Source organism: Boeremia exigua, assembly GCF_020726555.1.
Source record: "Boeremia exigua strain MPI-SDFR-AT-0100 chromosome Unknown C7974scaffold_10, whole genome shotgun sequence".
NCBI lineage: Eukaryota > Fungi > Ascomycota > Dothideomycetes > Pleosporales > Didymellaceae > Boeremia > Boeremia exigua.
Window position 1 is genome coordinate 1,606,785 of NW_025763527.1, and position 13,761 is coordinate 1,620,545.

Consider the following 13,761-nt stretch of genomic DNA (forward strand, 5'->3'; position numbering starts at 1 on the left):
ACTAACTATAAAACTACTCTCTTAATTATTACTACTAATAAGTTTCAACTTATATTACTTTTCATTGCATATCCTATAGTATAAGTACCCTAGTGATACGCTTATTCTACTTCTAAAAACTCTAGAGCTATGGCTCAATCTTGCTTATGATTGCAAGAAGCGCAAGCAGTGCTGCCGTATGTTAGCATACAGATTCGGACAGCTAGGAACCCAACCTACAAGTGCCGACTGTCAGGATGAAGCTTGCAACAGTGAACGCAGTTTGTGCATCTCCCCCGCGAGCTACCCACACGACCCCCACGATAGAGGCGGAGATCCAAGGTATCGACCCAACCGTCGCGATCCGAGAACCACTCCAGCTCTCTACGAACTCTAATGCATGCCTTCGATCCGCTTGACGAAGATTGAAAACCCATTCAATCCACGCAGTCTCGGTCTCAATCATGGATGGGTTGTTGTAGGCATGGAATACCTCCTGCAGTGTGAAGTCATCGAGAGGCACCACCTCGGGGCGCGTTGTTGCTGTGTACTGTATCACGTTAGAACAAACCACCTTTGATACTGTGCTGATTGAGTGACATGATCTTACCGATAGCAGCCTGATCTGTTGCAACGTTTTCATCGAAAAATGGCGCCGCCAAAAGCTACACATCTGAAGGCTGTATGTTGCTTGCAGAGTCCGAAAGAACGCCTCATCGTCACTGATGAGATTGTCTTTGCGTTCGTTGAGAGCTTTTTCATACGCGTCTTTGCTGGGAAACCTTGAGCGGCCAATGACTGTTATCTGCTTCAACACGCAGCCCTGATAGCCAGGCCGATAACACAAAAGGTTGAGCGAGCAGGTCGGTCTATCCACGTGAGTCTGTGCCACTTGGGATGCTGTTGTTGTCGCAGTTGCATTCGTCGCCGTTATGCTTGCATCGCGTGTATCTTGGAGTGCTGATCGCCTAGGCAGCACTCCATGCGTCTCACCCCAGGTTGACGAATGCAAATTGACTGGCGTAGAGCTTTGCCTTGATGCCAGTACCCTCAATCCAAGCACTGGCTGTAACGTTGAAGTGGGGTTCGCCGGGTGTACCTCTACAAATACCTTTTCTGATGAAGCATCCTTCTCTTGATCTGATCGTACCACGGTTGAGGAGGATGGTAACGACTCGGTAGCTCGTTCCAGTTCGAACTGCTCCTGCCAGCCTGTCACGTCAGCCGACCTGATTGTCAGACTTCGTTTGACAGGTGGCCGTAGGCCGCTTGAGACACCGGCATCTGCAGGCCGGGACGCTGGAGGCGAGCCGAACTCAGGCAAGTCATGGGGATGATCTGCTATCGGTGAAGTCGAATTCAGTGTTGAGCTTTGTAACGCAGAGCTTGGAAGAGGTCTTGCTGGGATCTCGGGAATGCTTGGGAGGTATGGCTGCTGACGAACTTCATTTGAATCTGTTGGGGGGTGTATGCGAACGATGGGTGGTTGCGTAGCTGGAAGGTCGCGGGTTCTTGGTCCAATAACCGAGTATGAAGGAGTTGAAGAAGACGGGTTAGAATCATATGTATAACTTGACGGTCGTCCGAAAGGTCCCTGGACCAAAGGAGGTTGAATATCCAAAGGCTGTCCGCGGGCAAGGTTTAGGTCAGATGTGGGTGTTGAAGGTTTCGGTTTTGAGCCACCGAATACACTCTTGAAGGCCTTCATGTCAGTTAAAGGGTTTATTGAAGTTTCCTTTCGAGTTACGGAGTCGCATCAGCGATTTCATAAATCTTGCAGCCAAACACTCAGCCCCACTCAGCCCCAAGCCACCGGAGACACCGCCCTTGTCCCGCGACAAGGGTGGCATACTTACAGTAGGCGACAATGCGCAGTCCATCCGCCTTGTTTTAAACACGTCATGATACTAGGGTTCTCAATGTGGACTTATCGGTAGAGGTGCATAGCGGGGGCGGCGCAGCGTGTTGCTCTGACGATGCCCGACCGCCGAGGTCTGCGCCACACATTTGTTTTGTACATATCCAATCCGCCTATCACCTATTGATCACGAGTTGCTACTTTACAAAAAGCCGTATCATGGCTGACGAATCGACCCCATTGAAGCCGTATGGTTTCATCATCTACCGCGGCGACTACAGCGATGAAGCTCGTTGGGAACAGTTCATGGCTTATTTGAAGCATCAAACGCGCTGCGGATTGGAGTCAGAGGGAAAAGACCATCTGTACGATCGGATTGATTGGAAAGTCATAGTATGGGTTCTCGCAACATGCACACAGAACCAGCACGCTAATCAGAGCAACACTTCTAGTCTTCACCCGACTTACAGGACGAAGATCCAGATGTGATCCGCGAGTACGTGCTTAACTTTCATAGTTTTGTCGCATGTCGCTTTGCTGATCAGACCTGTGCAGAAAGTTCCAGCAGTGGCTCGAATCTGGGGAAGAGGAATTCGACCCAAACAGCTACCGTCATCGTGCTTGCATCTACGTCAACGAGTGTTGTCTCGATTGTCACGATAACTTCATCCAAGACAAGTCTCTGGAGAACGACGATCCAGTCGACTTAGTGGACACTGAAGGTTTCTCGTTTGCAATTCTTGTCTCGAGGTTTGAGGAAGAAGGGTGGGTAATGGTGGGGACATCGTATCTCATGCCAAGAGCGGGAGATACTATTCTGATGCAGGGTGAGGGCAGGGGCTGGAATGAGATTTATCGGGAGGAGGGCGAAGTCGCTGTGCGGTTCTGATTTCATATACTTGGACACACATATCCACAGTCTCGGCATGTTCCTGGCTTGACCACTTCAATCCCGCTCCCTCAGCGCTACCAGAGCTTAGCAGGTCCTGCAACGCAGGCATCAGAGGTTCACGGAATCGGAACACAAATTACGACCCGGGGGGGACCAGACCCTGGGCCGATAGGTAGACTGTGTATACTGTTTTCCTGGTCTGTTCTAGTATATAGTTACTGACTAATACTTAGGGTAAATGAACCAAGACTACTCTAAAGCAAAATCTATGTTTCTGTCTTCGACATGCCCTATTCGTAAGCCTTCTCCATACATAATGCCATGCATATAGCATTCTCCTACTAGTGTGTATCTGCCATTGGCTATCTTTCGAACTACGAATGGCACTTTAGCGCCATGAATGATACAGATCAGGTCCCCTGTTCTAGCCCTTGTTGGCACAAAGCCTATCAAACCTGTTTTGGTTGCTGCAAAGCGACGTGAAGGTGCAAACAACGCCAAACGAGCCTGTCCTACCGTAGCGTCATCGACATACTCTACTCGAAACCATCTGGGTGTGAGAGGACCTCGTAGAGCCACCAGAATAGATGCGGCAGCTGAGACAAGGTTGTGATTGTCAGACGCCGGTGTACCATCTATCGTCTGGTCGAACATGAATGTTCGCAGAAATGGTTCCCACTTTGGGGGAGGTGGGCGCGGCTTGTGACCCCATGGTACGTACTCTTGATTTCCAGTACCTGAATCTAACATGGCAAGCAACTCGCCAGCCTCAGGAGGAGAGCTGTGTCCTGGGAGGGATCGTCTTGCCGCTGCAAGCCAAATGTCGATAGCTTCCTTGATCATATCCTTGTTTAATTCGTGGAATTGGTACCACATGATACGGTCCTTTGGCTTCTCCTGCTGTAGCGACAGTCCAGTTTTGAATGACTTCTGCCCAACTGTATGGAGAGTGTCTACTATACAGCCTTTCAGGTGAAGTACAGTATTTTGGTCGGATAGTTCGGCGTGCAAAGAGAGACCTGCACTGGCATTGAACCTTTGGCTCATCCATTCTGCAGTAAGGCTGTTCTGAGGATCGAGTTTATCGAAGCGCGGAACCCACGATGGGCAAGAGGACTGACGAACGGTATTATCAGAAGCCAGTCCAAGGACGCGGAGACTGTTGTTGTGAAAGACCTCCCAGAGGACAAAGTTTCGATACACGCTCTCTGTAGAGATAGTGTATTTAGGTTGGATGTACTCGTGGGCTGTGTTCTGACGCGTTAGTCCTAGCATGCCGAAGATCTTGTCGCGAGGATTCTTGCACTGAAACGAACGTGTGTCCAACACCAGGTCTAAAAGCGTGGGACTGGTTGGCTTATCATCATGATGTGGTGTGCGCCGACGGAGCCGACGCAATAGCCGAGCAGCAGTTGATTGGAGACGAGGATGATGGATGCGCCGAGTTTGGGCCATCAGCTCGATATTGGATATTGCGTCCGCAATCAAGTAATACTCCGGTATGAGAGCTGTGTAAGCTTTGTACCCAGACATGCCAAGGACTACTCGTTGTAGCTTGGCCCAAGTAATAGACTGGCCGCCACAGATGACCTGTGCTTTGCGTGCCAAGACGGTTTCTTGAACGATCCACGTGCGCTGAAACCAAGGACGTTGAAACAAGTTGATGACTTGCTTCCAGTTAACGTTATCTTTGGCTTCGTTGACAGGACTCATGATAGTGAAGACGAACATTTGCCAGACGGTGCCGAAGAGCTGCGTGCATTTGAACTTCCGATCAAGCTGACTGATGGACTCCAATGCCTGCTCGACAGAAGAGTCTGACTTTCCGAGGTAAATCAGTACCTGACGAGCTTGAGAGTAGATCTCGCCCATAAGGGTGATCTGCTTTTCCATCTCTTCAAAGTCGTTCTGGTTGATGCACAAGCGATCTACCCACAGTAATCGTTCTCGTGAAGGCTGCCGCAAGTCTGACAAAGCATCGTGAAGACTAGCATGCACAGCTATGGTGGTTCCTGAACATCTCAAGTTCTGGGTGACAGATTCATCCCCCCAACAGTATGATAAGGCTTCGTATCTAGTCTGCCAAGATGGTTCAACGTGTATCAGACGGCATTTGACCTCGTCTCCAGCAGCTCCGGGCTCGAGTACAAGTAGTCGAATTTCTTTGTCCCGAGTCAATGGTTGATAGAACTCTGCGTCTCTTGCACAGGGAGGAACAACTAATTTTGGTGGGATTCGGTGGAAGAAAACCCAGTGGGCAATGTCATCAACGATGCCTTCGTCCCTGAGTTCGCGGCCGAGCGCGAGAAGCAATAACGCACTCCAAGGGAGGATCATGAAAAGTGTCATTCTACTTTCAAGTGTCCATCTTCGGCGTGAATTTCCTTGTCGACCTTGGCGGATTGATATTAGTGCGCGCGACTGATAGCTCCCATGGCTTGGCTTGAGCTGCACCGGCAGTCTTGGGCGTGAAGCATGCTGAGGAATGCCTGGCAGAAACCATGTTCGGTAGGTAGATGCATACCTTTGGGTGTACATGGCAACTTGATTATACCTCGATACATACAACCTACTATGTAGCCCTGTGAGTAATTTGGAGGTGAAACAGGAAATATCTGAAGAACGAGACTTAGGCAGGCCTGATGGATGTGCTCAAGCCATGCATAGAGAAACAATAAGTGCGGTTGCGCGAGGGCGATAATATGTTACTTTGCTCAGTGAACGCTGCAGCTGGTCAGCCTCACGAATTGGAGCGCCCACATTGGGTATCCAGCGAACCAGGGTAGGCGAACATGTGACATAAGGCTGCGTTTCGCAGCGCTAGGAAGGAAGCTCTATTTATCAATGATTATTTAAAATCCAAGAGTGTCTTATAGGTTTAGCTAGGTAGTTTGCTACTGCTCTTTCAGTATCTCTAGGTATGCCATTTCAGATGCTTGAAACCCTGGACCTCGGGATGGAAGCAGGTAGGTAACCACACTCTCAACCCCAGATAGGTATGCACAGCACGCGTAGGCGGCAACCATATCCACAACACACAGTCCCAGTACGTGCGTAGTCGAACACACTTCAAATCCAGTTTCTCGGTCGAGCAGCAAGGGAGTCATCCTGCTGTTAGCCATTCTGCTGTTACCCTGCAGTGGCCGTTGTGCTATTACTATCACGCCTTCCCACTCCGAGTCCCCCGTGCAGAGTGCCTCGCCAGATAAGTACACCGCACCCGTCCGCATGCACAATACCCACCTCACACCCACACCACCACACCCAATCCCCGTTCACCCCTCAGCCTGCCCATTCCCATTCGCGCCCGCACTCCCATTCGCCCCATGCGCCGACCCGCTCAAATGCAGAATCTTCCTCACACTACCCACCCCCTTCTCAAGATGCGGATGCCTATGAATAAACCCCCCTTGGCCCTGCCCTCCATGCCCTCCATGCCCGCCCATCAGCCCCCCCAAGCTCCCCCCAAGACCGCCTCCCGCGCCCCGCCGCCGCCCGGCAAGCGGATCCACGCCCCCGACCCGCGGCGGCCACTCATCTGCGTCTTTCCACCCCTGGACGAGTGCGCGCGTCATGTCAGAGAGGTTTATGGGCACCGCGGGGGTGCGCGACGAGGCGACGATTTTGGTGTATATGTCTGGGTAGGATTTCGGAGTTATGGAGGCGCGGAGGGGGTTTGTGGGGAGGAGGGGGGGCGCGAGGGGGAGGGTGTCGGGAGGGCCTGGGGACTCGGTGGAGGGTGGTGCGTCTGCTGCGTCTGGGGGTGTCGCGTCTGCGCCTCGCGTCTCCGTGTTGGCGTCTGCAGCGGCTGGGGCCGCGGTCGCGTCGCCCTCCTTCAATACGCTCTCTGTCGCCCCCTCCGTCGCGCCCCGCCGCCGCTTCACGCCAAACCGCCGCACGCTCGCGGCCCCCGTCCACGCGTCCCTGCGCTCCACCCAGATCCGCAGGCCCTCATTAACCGCCATCTCGTCCTCGAGCCTGGCGCGCCTGCGCGCACGCCGGCGGCTGCGCGAGCGCGAGAGCGCGGCGCCGATTGCATCGGGGGAGTCGAATTTGTACTCGTTCGCACTCCCGTTTGCGCCTTGCGCCGCGCTCGCGGAGGCGTTGGCCGGCTCGCCCTCGGAGTCGCTGCTCTCGCTCTCGCCGTAGTAGCGCTCGCGGAAGGCGACGGCGGTGCTGACTTCCTCGTCGCTGGCGGTGCGCGGCGGGGGGAGCGCGGGGTACGACCAGTCGGTGCGCGTGTGGGCGTCGAGGAAGGCGCGGGCGCTGCGGGCGGCGGTTTGGGAGAGCTCCATGGCTGTGGTGGTGCGCGCGGTGAGGTGCGTGGCGGCGCGTGGGTGTGTGCCTCGCGGGGGCTTCTCGGTGGTGGCGCGTAAGGCGTGGGCGCGCAAGTCGTGGGCGCAAAGCGTGGCCGTGAGTCGTAAGTGTGATTGTCGCAGTACGCAGAGGTAAAAGTGGGTAATTAGCGCAAGCACGGCCTAACACAATGATATCTCGAACGCGCCCGCGCAGCAAGTGCGGAGGAAACAAGGCAGAGCAGGGAAGTGTGCAGTGCGAGGAGAATCTTGCTGGCGCTGCAGTGTGGGGAGTGGATCGTGACGTGACTGACGTTGTCGGCCCTTGTCCACGCTAGAGTCTCGCCGGTGCTCGCATGACCTCCACCATAATCAATAAGCGGCTTCAAAGCATGCGTAAGGTGGTATTGTGAATGAAATGGTGTCATTGCAGTGTACATTTGTCCAACTAATTCACACGCCGAACCAGTTAATCAGTCGTGGGGAGTGGAGTAGCGAACACAGTGAGTTCTCGTCTTACCTACGCTTTCATTCGGACCTTGTAGCGACCTTGACAAATACCATATGACCCAGATGAGTTGTCGTAAAAGTCACGAATGTTGCTGGAACTGATACTCGATAGCAGACATCACATACTCCCACAGTCGTGGTATCATGAAATAACTTTGGGACGATCAAGATGTCATTAATCTCAACAAGCATCTCCAAAATCAGATGAGTACGAGCAACAGCAATACATATCCATATCCAGCACCTCAATCCCATACAACGAGAAGCAGCAAACACGGCGGAGCGCACATCACCTCATTCAGATCGTACACGAGAGAGCTGTTGGACAAAGATATGTATTGCTGTTGCTCGCACTCATCTGACCTTCGGTCTGCATGCTCCCCACCACTCTCTACCGCCACTTCACTGCATCCATCTACGGCTGCGCCATACCAGACCGCGCGATCTCGAACTCTGCCATGTACCAGTTCTGAATAGCCTTGGTGTCGCCAGTGATGGCAACCGTGTCGTATCTTTCCCTCGCTTCCTTCGCTGCTGTGCCGTTGTTGACCATCCTTCCGGCCCACTTGCCATTGTTACGCGCAGCGGCAATGATCTTGTCGACGGCCTGGACGAACTCTGGCTCGTCGCCTCGTGCGGGAGTGTAGCCCAGCAGTGACTGTGCAAGGTCGTTCGGACCAATGAAGATAAGGTCCACGCCAGGGACAGCGGCGATGGCCTCGACATTCTCAACTCCGGCGCGTGTCTCGATCTGGATCATGGTGATGATTGTCTGGTCGGCCGACTTCATGTACTCAGGGGTCGTGAGGCCATGGCCGATGGCCGGGAATGCTGAGCCCTGGCCGCGAACTCCTTGTGGGGGAAATTTCGAAGAGGCGACGACCTGAGCGGCTTCTTCGGCGTTGTTGATCTGAGGGACCATGATACCGTGCGCTCCTGTGTCCAACGCGCGCTTGAGAATGTCGTGTGCTGGGCCGCGGATGCGGATAACTGGTGACACGCCAAGGGCTGATATGGCAGCTACCGAGTTGTGCATAGCATCGTCACCAATGTGACCATGCTCGCAGTCGATGATGATGCCGTCGAGGCCTGTCAATGCTACTATTTGGGCTTGGCGAACAGAAGGTATCGCAACAAAGGTCATCAACGGGAATTCTCCTGCTCTGATTTTGTTCAGCAGCCTCAAACGAGGATTTTGGATCGTTGTTGTTTGTGCGGTAGGGTAGCCCATTGTGTGTTGCCGTCGATGAGTGTCGAATGTAAGTCTTGAGGTTGATCGCTGGAATTGATCGGGTTTGACAATCGTGCACAATGGCAAGTGTTAGACAAATTGATGAGAATGCAGATGATGGGATCTGTCATTGAGCATACTATCTGGCTAAGTAGTACATCAGCGTCTGGCTGCTCATCCATTGCGACAATCGCGCTGTCTATCGCGACCTGCAGGACGTGAGGAGCACCCAGCTCCGCTTGCGTGTCGACAAATGTCGGGAGGTGAGTGTTGCCCCACAGGGAGGACAAATGGAGGAGCTCCTCCCACTGTTCGCTAGCCCCGTGCATGGGCCAGGGGTCTTGCCCGCTGTACCCCAGATTCTGTCCTCGCGTGAGATAAGCCTCCGATAACTAGTGCCGTTAGCTCAGAACTTGATATCAGCTGGGGTGCTCCTCTCAGTCTTATCTCAGGTCTATGAACACGCATGCTATGGTAGAATCGCTATATATCATGACCTCTGGTTATGGGATGCTGATCATTCGTTGCCAGCATCATTGTGAGCTGCACCTTTCAAACCACCTCATTTCAACTTCCTTTTGACCGTTGAGTCATACCACAATGGCTTCCGAGCTGAAGAAGTTAGAGCTCATTGGAACTGTTGGCACCGATGTCGAGTTCGGCACTGTTGATGGTGCGCGCGACGAGGCGATGCCAGAGTCGCTCCGGAACCTCAGCAACGAGGAGCTCGCGGCTCTCAACAAGAAGCTGGTCCGCAAGCTCGACTGTGTCATCCTCCCAATCATCGGCATCCTCTACATCCTCAACTACATCGATCGCCAGAACTTGGCTGCGGCGAAGTTGCAGGGAATCATGGAGGACCTCAACATGACCACCCAGCAGTTTGCAACGGCCATCTCGATCCTCTTCGTCGGCTACCTTCCGTTCCAGATCCCATCAAACCTCTTGATCGCAAGGATATCTCGACCAGGCCTTTACATCTGCACGGCCGTGATCGTCTGGGGAACCATTTCTGCTGCAACGGCTGCGGTCAAAAGCTACGGTCAACTCCTCGCTGTGCGCGCCATTTTGGGCGCGGCGGAAGCTGTGTAAGTCCAACTCAGACCTCAGGAGGCGCTTCAAGAACCATTCTAATTGCCTGTTCCATCTCAGATTCTTTCCTGGCGCTGTGTTTTACCTGTCGTCCTGGTACAACAAGACAGAGCTTGGAAAGCGCATCGCTGCTCTGTACATTGCGCAACAATTCGGCAACGCATTTGGTGGCCTCTTCGCTGCTGGTGTGTTCAAGCTTGATGGAAGCCACGGTATCCGTGCATGGCAATGGCTTTGTATGTTTGAAGCTGTTCCTCGTCATGCCCTGACGGTTGCTAACGCACTTCGCAGTCATCATCGAAGGCTCTGCCACTGTCGGCATTGGTGCAGTCTGCGCCCTCCTCATGCCTGAGTTCCCACACAACAGCAAGTTCCTCAGCCCAATCCAGCGCGACCTTGCAGTGTGGCGAATCGAGTCCGAGTCCGGCCCAGCCGTGGGCAAGACGAAGAACGAGACGCTCAAAGGCTTCAAGATGGCCATCACCGACCCCAAGCTCCTGCTCCTCATATTCTGCAACCTTCTCTCTCAGGCGCAGGGCTCCATCGCCAACTACTTCCCTACTCTTGTCGCATCGCTCGGATACAAAGGCACGACCAGTCTGCTGCTCACGGCTCCCCCTTACGTATTGGCTGGCATCGTCTACTACTGGCTCATGTGGTTCTCTGACCGCAAGAACACGGCATACCCGATCATTATTGCTTGCATCTTGACTGCATGTGGAATGTATGTCATCCCAATGGCGACACTGAGCGTTGGCGCGAGGTACTTCTCAATGATGATCCTTCCATTTGCCTCGGTAGGTCCTCAACTAGTCTTGTACAAGACCATCAACTTGCACCTGGCACGACCAACAGCCAAGCGTGCGGCAGCGTCGGCCCTTGTCAACGCCATCGGTGGCACATCCAACATCTGGGCCTCATACCTCTACTACGCACCGCCGCAATTCTATGCGGCTTTTGGCACTTTGATGGGCTGCGCCTTTGTTTTCGCCCTCACCATTACCTTCTATGGATGGCTCGTCCGCCGTGAGAACAAGCGCCTGGACTCGGGCGATCCAGATGAGATCGCGAAGGTCATTCGTGGAGGTGTGACAGAGGAGATGGTCCGGCTCAACTGGCGGTATGAGATGTACTGATGGACAGTTCTTCCTTTGTATCAATGTAAGGCGATGATTTATGTAAGGACAACGGGTGCGCGGATTGGGATTCTCAGATAGCATTAACAGTCGTTTTGGGTGTATCATACCGATTCATACGGTAGATGTGTCCAGTGTTCCAACCCAAGAATTCTGCCAGTGTCATCAATCAGTTAGTGACACCATGCCGACCCGCAATGTGTCTCATCCCCGTAGGCGAGAACATAGCTCTGTTGGGATGGATGGGTGCGCTGTGTTAAGAACTATGCCCTCGTCACGGTGTTGAGGTCAATTGCCGATCGGGCCGAAGCTTGACATCGCCTGGCGAATGATCCCAGAAATGTGGGTCCGCAGATATGCCATTGACCAATTGTCACAACACAAATAAGCTGTGCCATGTGTTTCCCAAGATAAGACTAGGTTGCTATCAATTGGCGTCTGCCACCATCCCAGACAACCTGTTAGCGGGAGATAAACGTACCTCGGATTGCGGGGAAGGAACGGGGCCCTTCTTCCGGACTGCTTGACGCAGGTTTGGCACAATGCATCCTTTTGTCATCGACTTGCCACACCGTGGCCATCAACATGACATCCGTCACAGCAGCACCTGCAATCCCAGAACGACGCGCATCATTCCAGCCGTTCCAGTGCCAGATCTGCCAAAGCCGCTTCACTCGTCATGAGAACCTGAAACGCCATGCTGCTGTTCATACACGCTCTTCGGCGGTGTCCTCTTTAGTATGCGAGTTCTGCGCTGCATCGTTCTCGAGGTCAGACCTACGACAGCGGCATATCAAGAGGAAGCACCCTGAACACCAGACTGATCGTCCCAGAAAGCGACAGATGCTGCAGAGAGATAAGACTTCGAGTACCTCGCCTCCTCAGATACAGGATCATTTGTCCTTTGTCACAACAGAAGAGCAGGAAGAGTTTAATGTTGATAGAGCCTGGAAGAATGCCATTCAATACGACCAGCGATCGCCAGGTCTGGATCAACGGGACCCTAGAAACAGTGGCTCATCAAGAAATGATTCGGCAATCTGTACGATGTCTGTTGCACCTCCAGCGATATCTGACCATGACTTTCACGGGCAAGCAAAGCTTGGATCGGATCCTATGATGGAGGTCGCGGAAAGTCAATTGTCTCAGGGCAACACAGCCTTTAGCGGTCTTGTGCCTTTCACCCGGGGTAGCCCTAACAGCTGGTTTTCTGTCGAATCACCACAAGTCCAGGAGGACTGGACTGTCTCGACAAGACAAGCCGCTCGAGGCACTGAATTGTTCTTTAACCATCTTTCGTCATTTTTGCCCTTCATCCATCAGCCGACATTCAACGCAGACAAAGCAGATAAACGTCTTCTACTCGGCATGATGTCACTTGGCTACCAGTACGGCGAGGATCCAGAGTATGGGGAGCAGGCCGGCTCAGGCGCGAGCCTCTCGTATCAATGTTTCCATCAAGCACGAGCGCTTCTCAAAACCGACATAGAAGACGGAGAACTGAGTACCTCAGAGAACACGATAGTTGTACAAGCATGCTTGCTACAGCAATTGTATACTATGATGTACCTCTGCGGAAGCGCATCAGCGTATGGTCTGAAGACTCATTCCAAGATCATCTCTCTGGCGCGAGCAGGTGGCCTCATGCAGCCCCTGACTACTGAGGCAACAGCAACAGCAAATCTGGAATCCCTTTGGTATCACTTCATACAGTCTGAGGCGCACAAGCGGACTTGCTTCGCTGTGCACCAGATCGACGCACTGTGGTATCAGGTGCTCTCTGTCCCGCGGTCACTGTCGCATTTGGAGATCAAGCACGAACTACCATGCCCAGAAGACCACTGGGCAGCAGCGACTCCCGAAGAGTGGGCACACAGGCAACTACTTCTGCGTCAGGCCGGCACTGCAGTGCAATACCCAGAAGTGGTCCGCCGGTTCTTATCTTCAAACGCCGATCTCTGTACATTACCACCATTCGATCCATACGGCACCATCAACATAACCCAGTTCCTGATTTCCAGCGCCCGGGAAATATCGGGCTGGTCGACGATCACCGGAATCCTCAGCATCGAAAGAGTGGAGCCGCTCAGGTCTTCCCTCGTAGCCCTGGAACCCTTCACTCGACCGCATGGCGGCACTTCGAACCCAGCACTAGCCTCTCTCGGAGAAATCGCATGGGAGACGGCAATGATCGAACTGCAAATGTGGTCGCCCACGCACACCGGCGGCATCATCCAGGGCAGCGTGGATGCCGTTCTCGACCAACTGACGGAGCACGCCCCGTCGTGCGAGTTTCTGTGCGAGTCGCGCATCATCAATCTGGTCCAGCCGCACGTAGACTGGTTCCTGCAGTATCTCGATGCCACGGCGACGGCGGACACGGAAGCACCGTGGGTGGTTCTGTATGCATACAAAGCTTTCATGATTGCGTGGCAGCTCGTCCGCAATGGTATTGTGGGGTCGATGCAAGTGGTCGATGTGCCGGACGGGGATACGCACGCGGCGCTCGCCTGGGCCAGGAAGGTTTTTGGGCGGCGGCAGAGGTGGCAGCTCGGCAAGATTGTCATGAGGTGTATAGATCAGCTCGAGGTTGGGACATCTCTGGGATGAAGAGGAGGCTTGTGTATTCGCCCACTACGGGACACGAACGATACCAACAACCTCGTAATATGAAGATCAGAGATTCGTTGCGACAATATATAAGCAACCGTTTCCGCAGATGTTCGCTCATTCGCCACAACAAGGGGCTTCGTTCTTGCTGGCAATGA

The 13,761-nt window shown here is 53.4% G+C and overlaps 8 protein-coding genes across 8 annotated transcripts; 3 read left to right on the forward strand and 5 right to left on the reverse strand.

Moving 5' to 3' along the window:
* Positions 1–16: 16 nt before the first annotated feature.
* C7974DRAFT_474731 (uncharacterized protein) lies at positions 17–1,710 on the reverse strand. The gene is made up of 3 exons (XM_046146609.1): positions 590–1,710; positions 220–529; positions 17–171 (listed from the first exon to the last, which is right to left on the reverse strand). Exons 1-3 carry the CDS (start codon positions 1,685–1,687, stop codon positions 128–130), a joined length of 1,452 nt encoding a protein of 483 aa, XP_045994297.1. The 5' UTR covers positions 1,688–1,710; the 3' UTR covers positions 17–127.
* Positions 1,711–1,862: 152 nt separating this feature from the next.
* C7974DRAFT_40400 (uncharacterized protein) lies at positions 1,863–2,852 on the forward strand. Its single transcript, XM_046142902.1, has 3 exons — positions 1,863–2,230; positions 2,290–2,333; positions 2,393–2,852. Exons 1-3 carry the CDS (start codon positions 2,057–2,059, stop codon positions 2,724–2,726), a joined length of 552 nt encoding a protein of 183 aa, XP_045994298.1. The 5' UTR covers positions 1,863–2,056; the 3' UTR covers positions 2,727–2,852.
* C7974DRAFT_40401 (heterokaryon incompatibility protein-domain-containing protein) lies at positions 2,853–5,402 on the reverse strand. The gene has a single exon (XM_046142904.1). The coding sequence runs from the start codon at positions 5,265–5,267 to the stop codon at positions 2,979–2,981; it is 2,289 nt and encodes a 762-aa protein (XP_045994299.1). The 5' UTR covers positions 5,268–5,402; the 3' UTR covers positions 2,853–2,978.
* A 158-nt stretch (positions 5,403–5,560) lies between these two features.
* On the reverse strand, positions 5,561–7,304 carry C7974DRAFT_401323 (uncharacterized protein). Its single transcript, XM_046142591.1, has one exon. It carries the CDS (start codon positions 7,022–7,024, stop codon positions 6,005–6,007), a length of 1,020 nt encoding a protein of 339 aa, XP_045994300.1. The 5' UTR covers positions 7,025–7,304; the 3' UTR covers positions 5,561–6,004.
* Positions 7,305–7,492: 188 nt separating this feature from the next.
* On the reverse strand, positions 7,493–7,869 carry C7974DRAFT_40405 (uncharacterized protein). The gene has a single exon (XM_046142909.1). The coding sequence runs from the start codon at positions 7,787–7,789 to the stop codon at positions 7,553–7,555; it is 237 nt and encodes a 78-aa protein (XP_045994301.1). The 5' UTR covers positions 7,790–7,869; the 3' UTR covers positions 7,493–7,552.
* C7974DRAFT_40406 (Pyruvate/Phosphoenolpyruvate kinase-like domain-containing protein) lies at positions 7,870–9,103 on the reverse strand. The gene has a single exon (XM_046142910.1). It carries the CDS (start codon positions 8,763–8,765, stop codon positions 7,950–7,952), a length of 816 nt encoding a protein of 271 aa, XP_045994302.1. The 5' UTR covers positions 8,766–9,103; the 3' UTR covers positions 7,870–7,949.
* A 352-nt stretch (positions 9,104–9,455) lies between these two features.
* C7974DRAFT_317669 (major facilitator superfamily domain-containing protein) lies at positions 9,456–10,993 on the forward strand (the record flags this gene model as incomplete). The annotated part of the gene is made up of 3 exons (XM_046138610.1): positions 9,456–9,853; positions 9,918–10,093; positions 10,149–10,993. The coding sequence occupies 3 exons, from the start codon at positions 9,456–9,458 to the stop codon at positions 10,991–10,993; spliced, it is 1,419 nt and encodes a 472-aa protein (XP_045994303.1).
* Positions 10,994–11,190: 197 nt separating this feature from the next.
* C7974DRAFT_436298 (fungal-specific transcription factor domain-containing protein) lies at positions 11,191–13,603 on the forward strand (the record flags this gene model as incomplete). The annotated part of the gene is made up of 2 exons (XM_046145121.1): positions 11,191–11,239; positions 11,598–13,603. 2 exons carry the CDS (start codon positions 11,191–11,193, stop codon positions 13,601–13,603), a joined length of 2,055 nt encoding a protein of 684 aa, XP_045994304.1.
* Between the last annotated feature and the right edge of the window lie 158 nt (positions 13,604–13,761).

What these genes read in the sequence shown, in the direction of transcription:
- C7974DRAFT_474731 (XM_046146609.1), bottom strand. Translation starts at nt 1,687, where the DNA reads ATGAAGGCCTTCAAGAGTGTATTCGGTGGCTCAAAACCGAAACCTTCA. An exon ending in AACAGATCAGGCTGCTATCG is followed by an intron (nt 530 to 589) that starts GTAAGATCATGT and finishes AACGTGATACAG; the next exon opens with TACACAGCAACAACGCGCCC. An exon ending in CATCCTGACAGTCGGCACTT is followed by an intron (nt 172 to 219) that starts GTAGGTTGGGTT and finishes AACATACGGCAG; the next exon opens with CACTGCTTGCGCTTCTTGCA.
- C7974DRAFT_40405 (XM_046142909.1), bottom strand. Translation starts at nt 7,789, where the DNA reads ATGGGATTGAGGTGCTGGATATGGATATGTATTGCTGTTGCTCGTACT.
- C7974DRAFT_40406 (XM_046142910.1), bottom strand. Translation starts at nt 8,765, where the DNA reads ATGGGCTACCCTACCGCACAAACAACAACGATCCAAAATCCTCGTTTG.
- C7974DRAFT_401323 (XM_046142591.1), bottom strand. Translation starts at nt 7,024, where the DNA reads ATGGAGCTCTCCCAAACCGCCGCCCGCAGCGCCCGCGCCTTCCTCGAC.
- C7974DRAFT_40400 (XM_046142902.1), top strand. Translation starts at nt 2,057, where the DNA reads ATGGCTGACGAATCGACCCCATTGAAGCCGTATGGTTTCATCATCTAC. An exon ending in GGATTGATTGGAAAGTCATA is followed by an intron (nt 2,231 to 2,289) that starts GTATGGGTTCTC and finishes CAACACTTCTAG; the next exon opens with TCTTCACCCGACTTACAGGA. An exon ending in GATCCAGATGTGATCCGCGA is followed by an intron (nt 2,334 to 2,392) that starts GTACGTGCTTAA and finishes AGACCTGTGCAG; the next exon opens with AAAGTTCCAGCAGTGGCTCG.
- C7974DRAFT_40401 (XM_046142904.1), bottom strand. Translation starts at nt 5,267, where the DNA reads ATGTACACCCAAAGGTATGCATCTACCTACCGAACATGGTTTCTGCCA.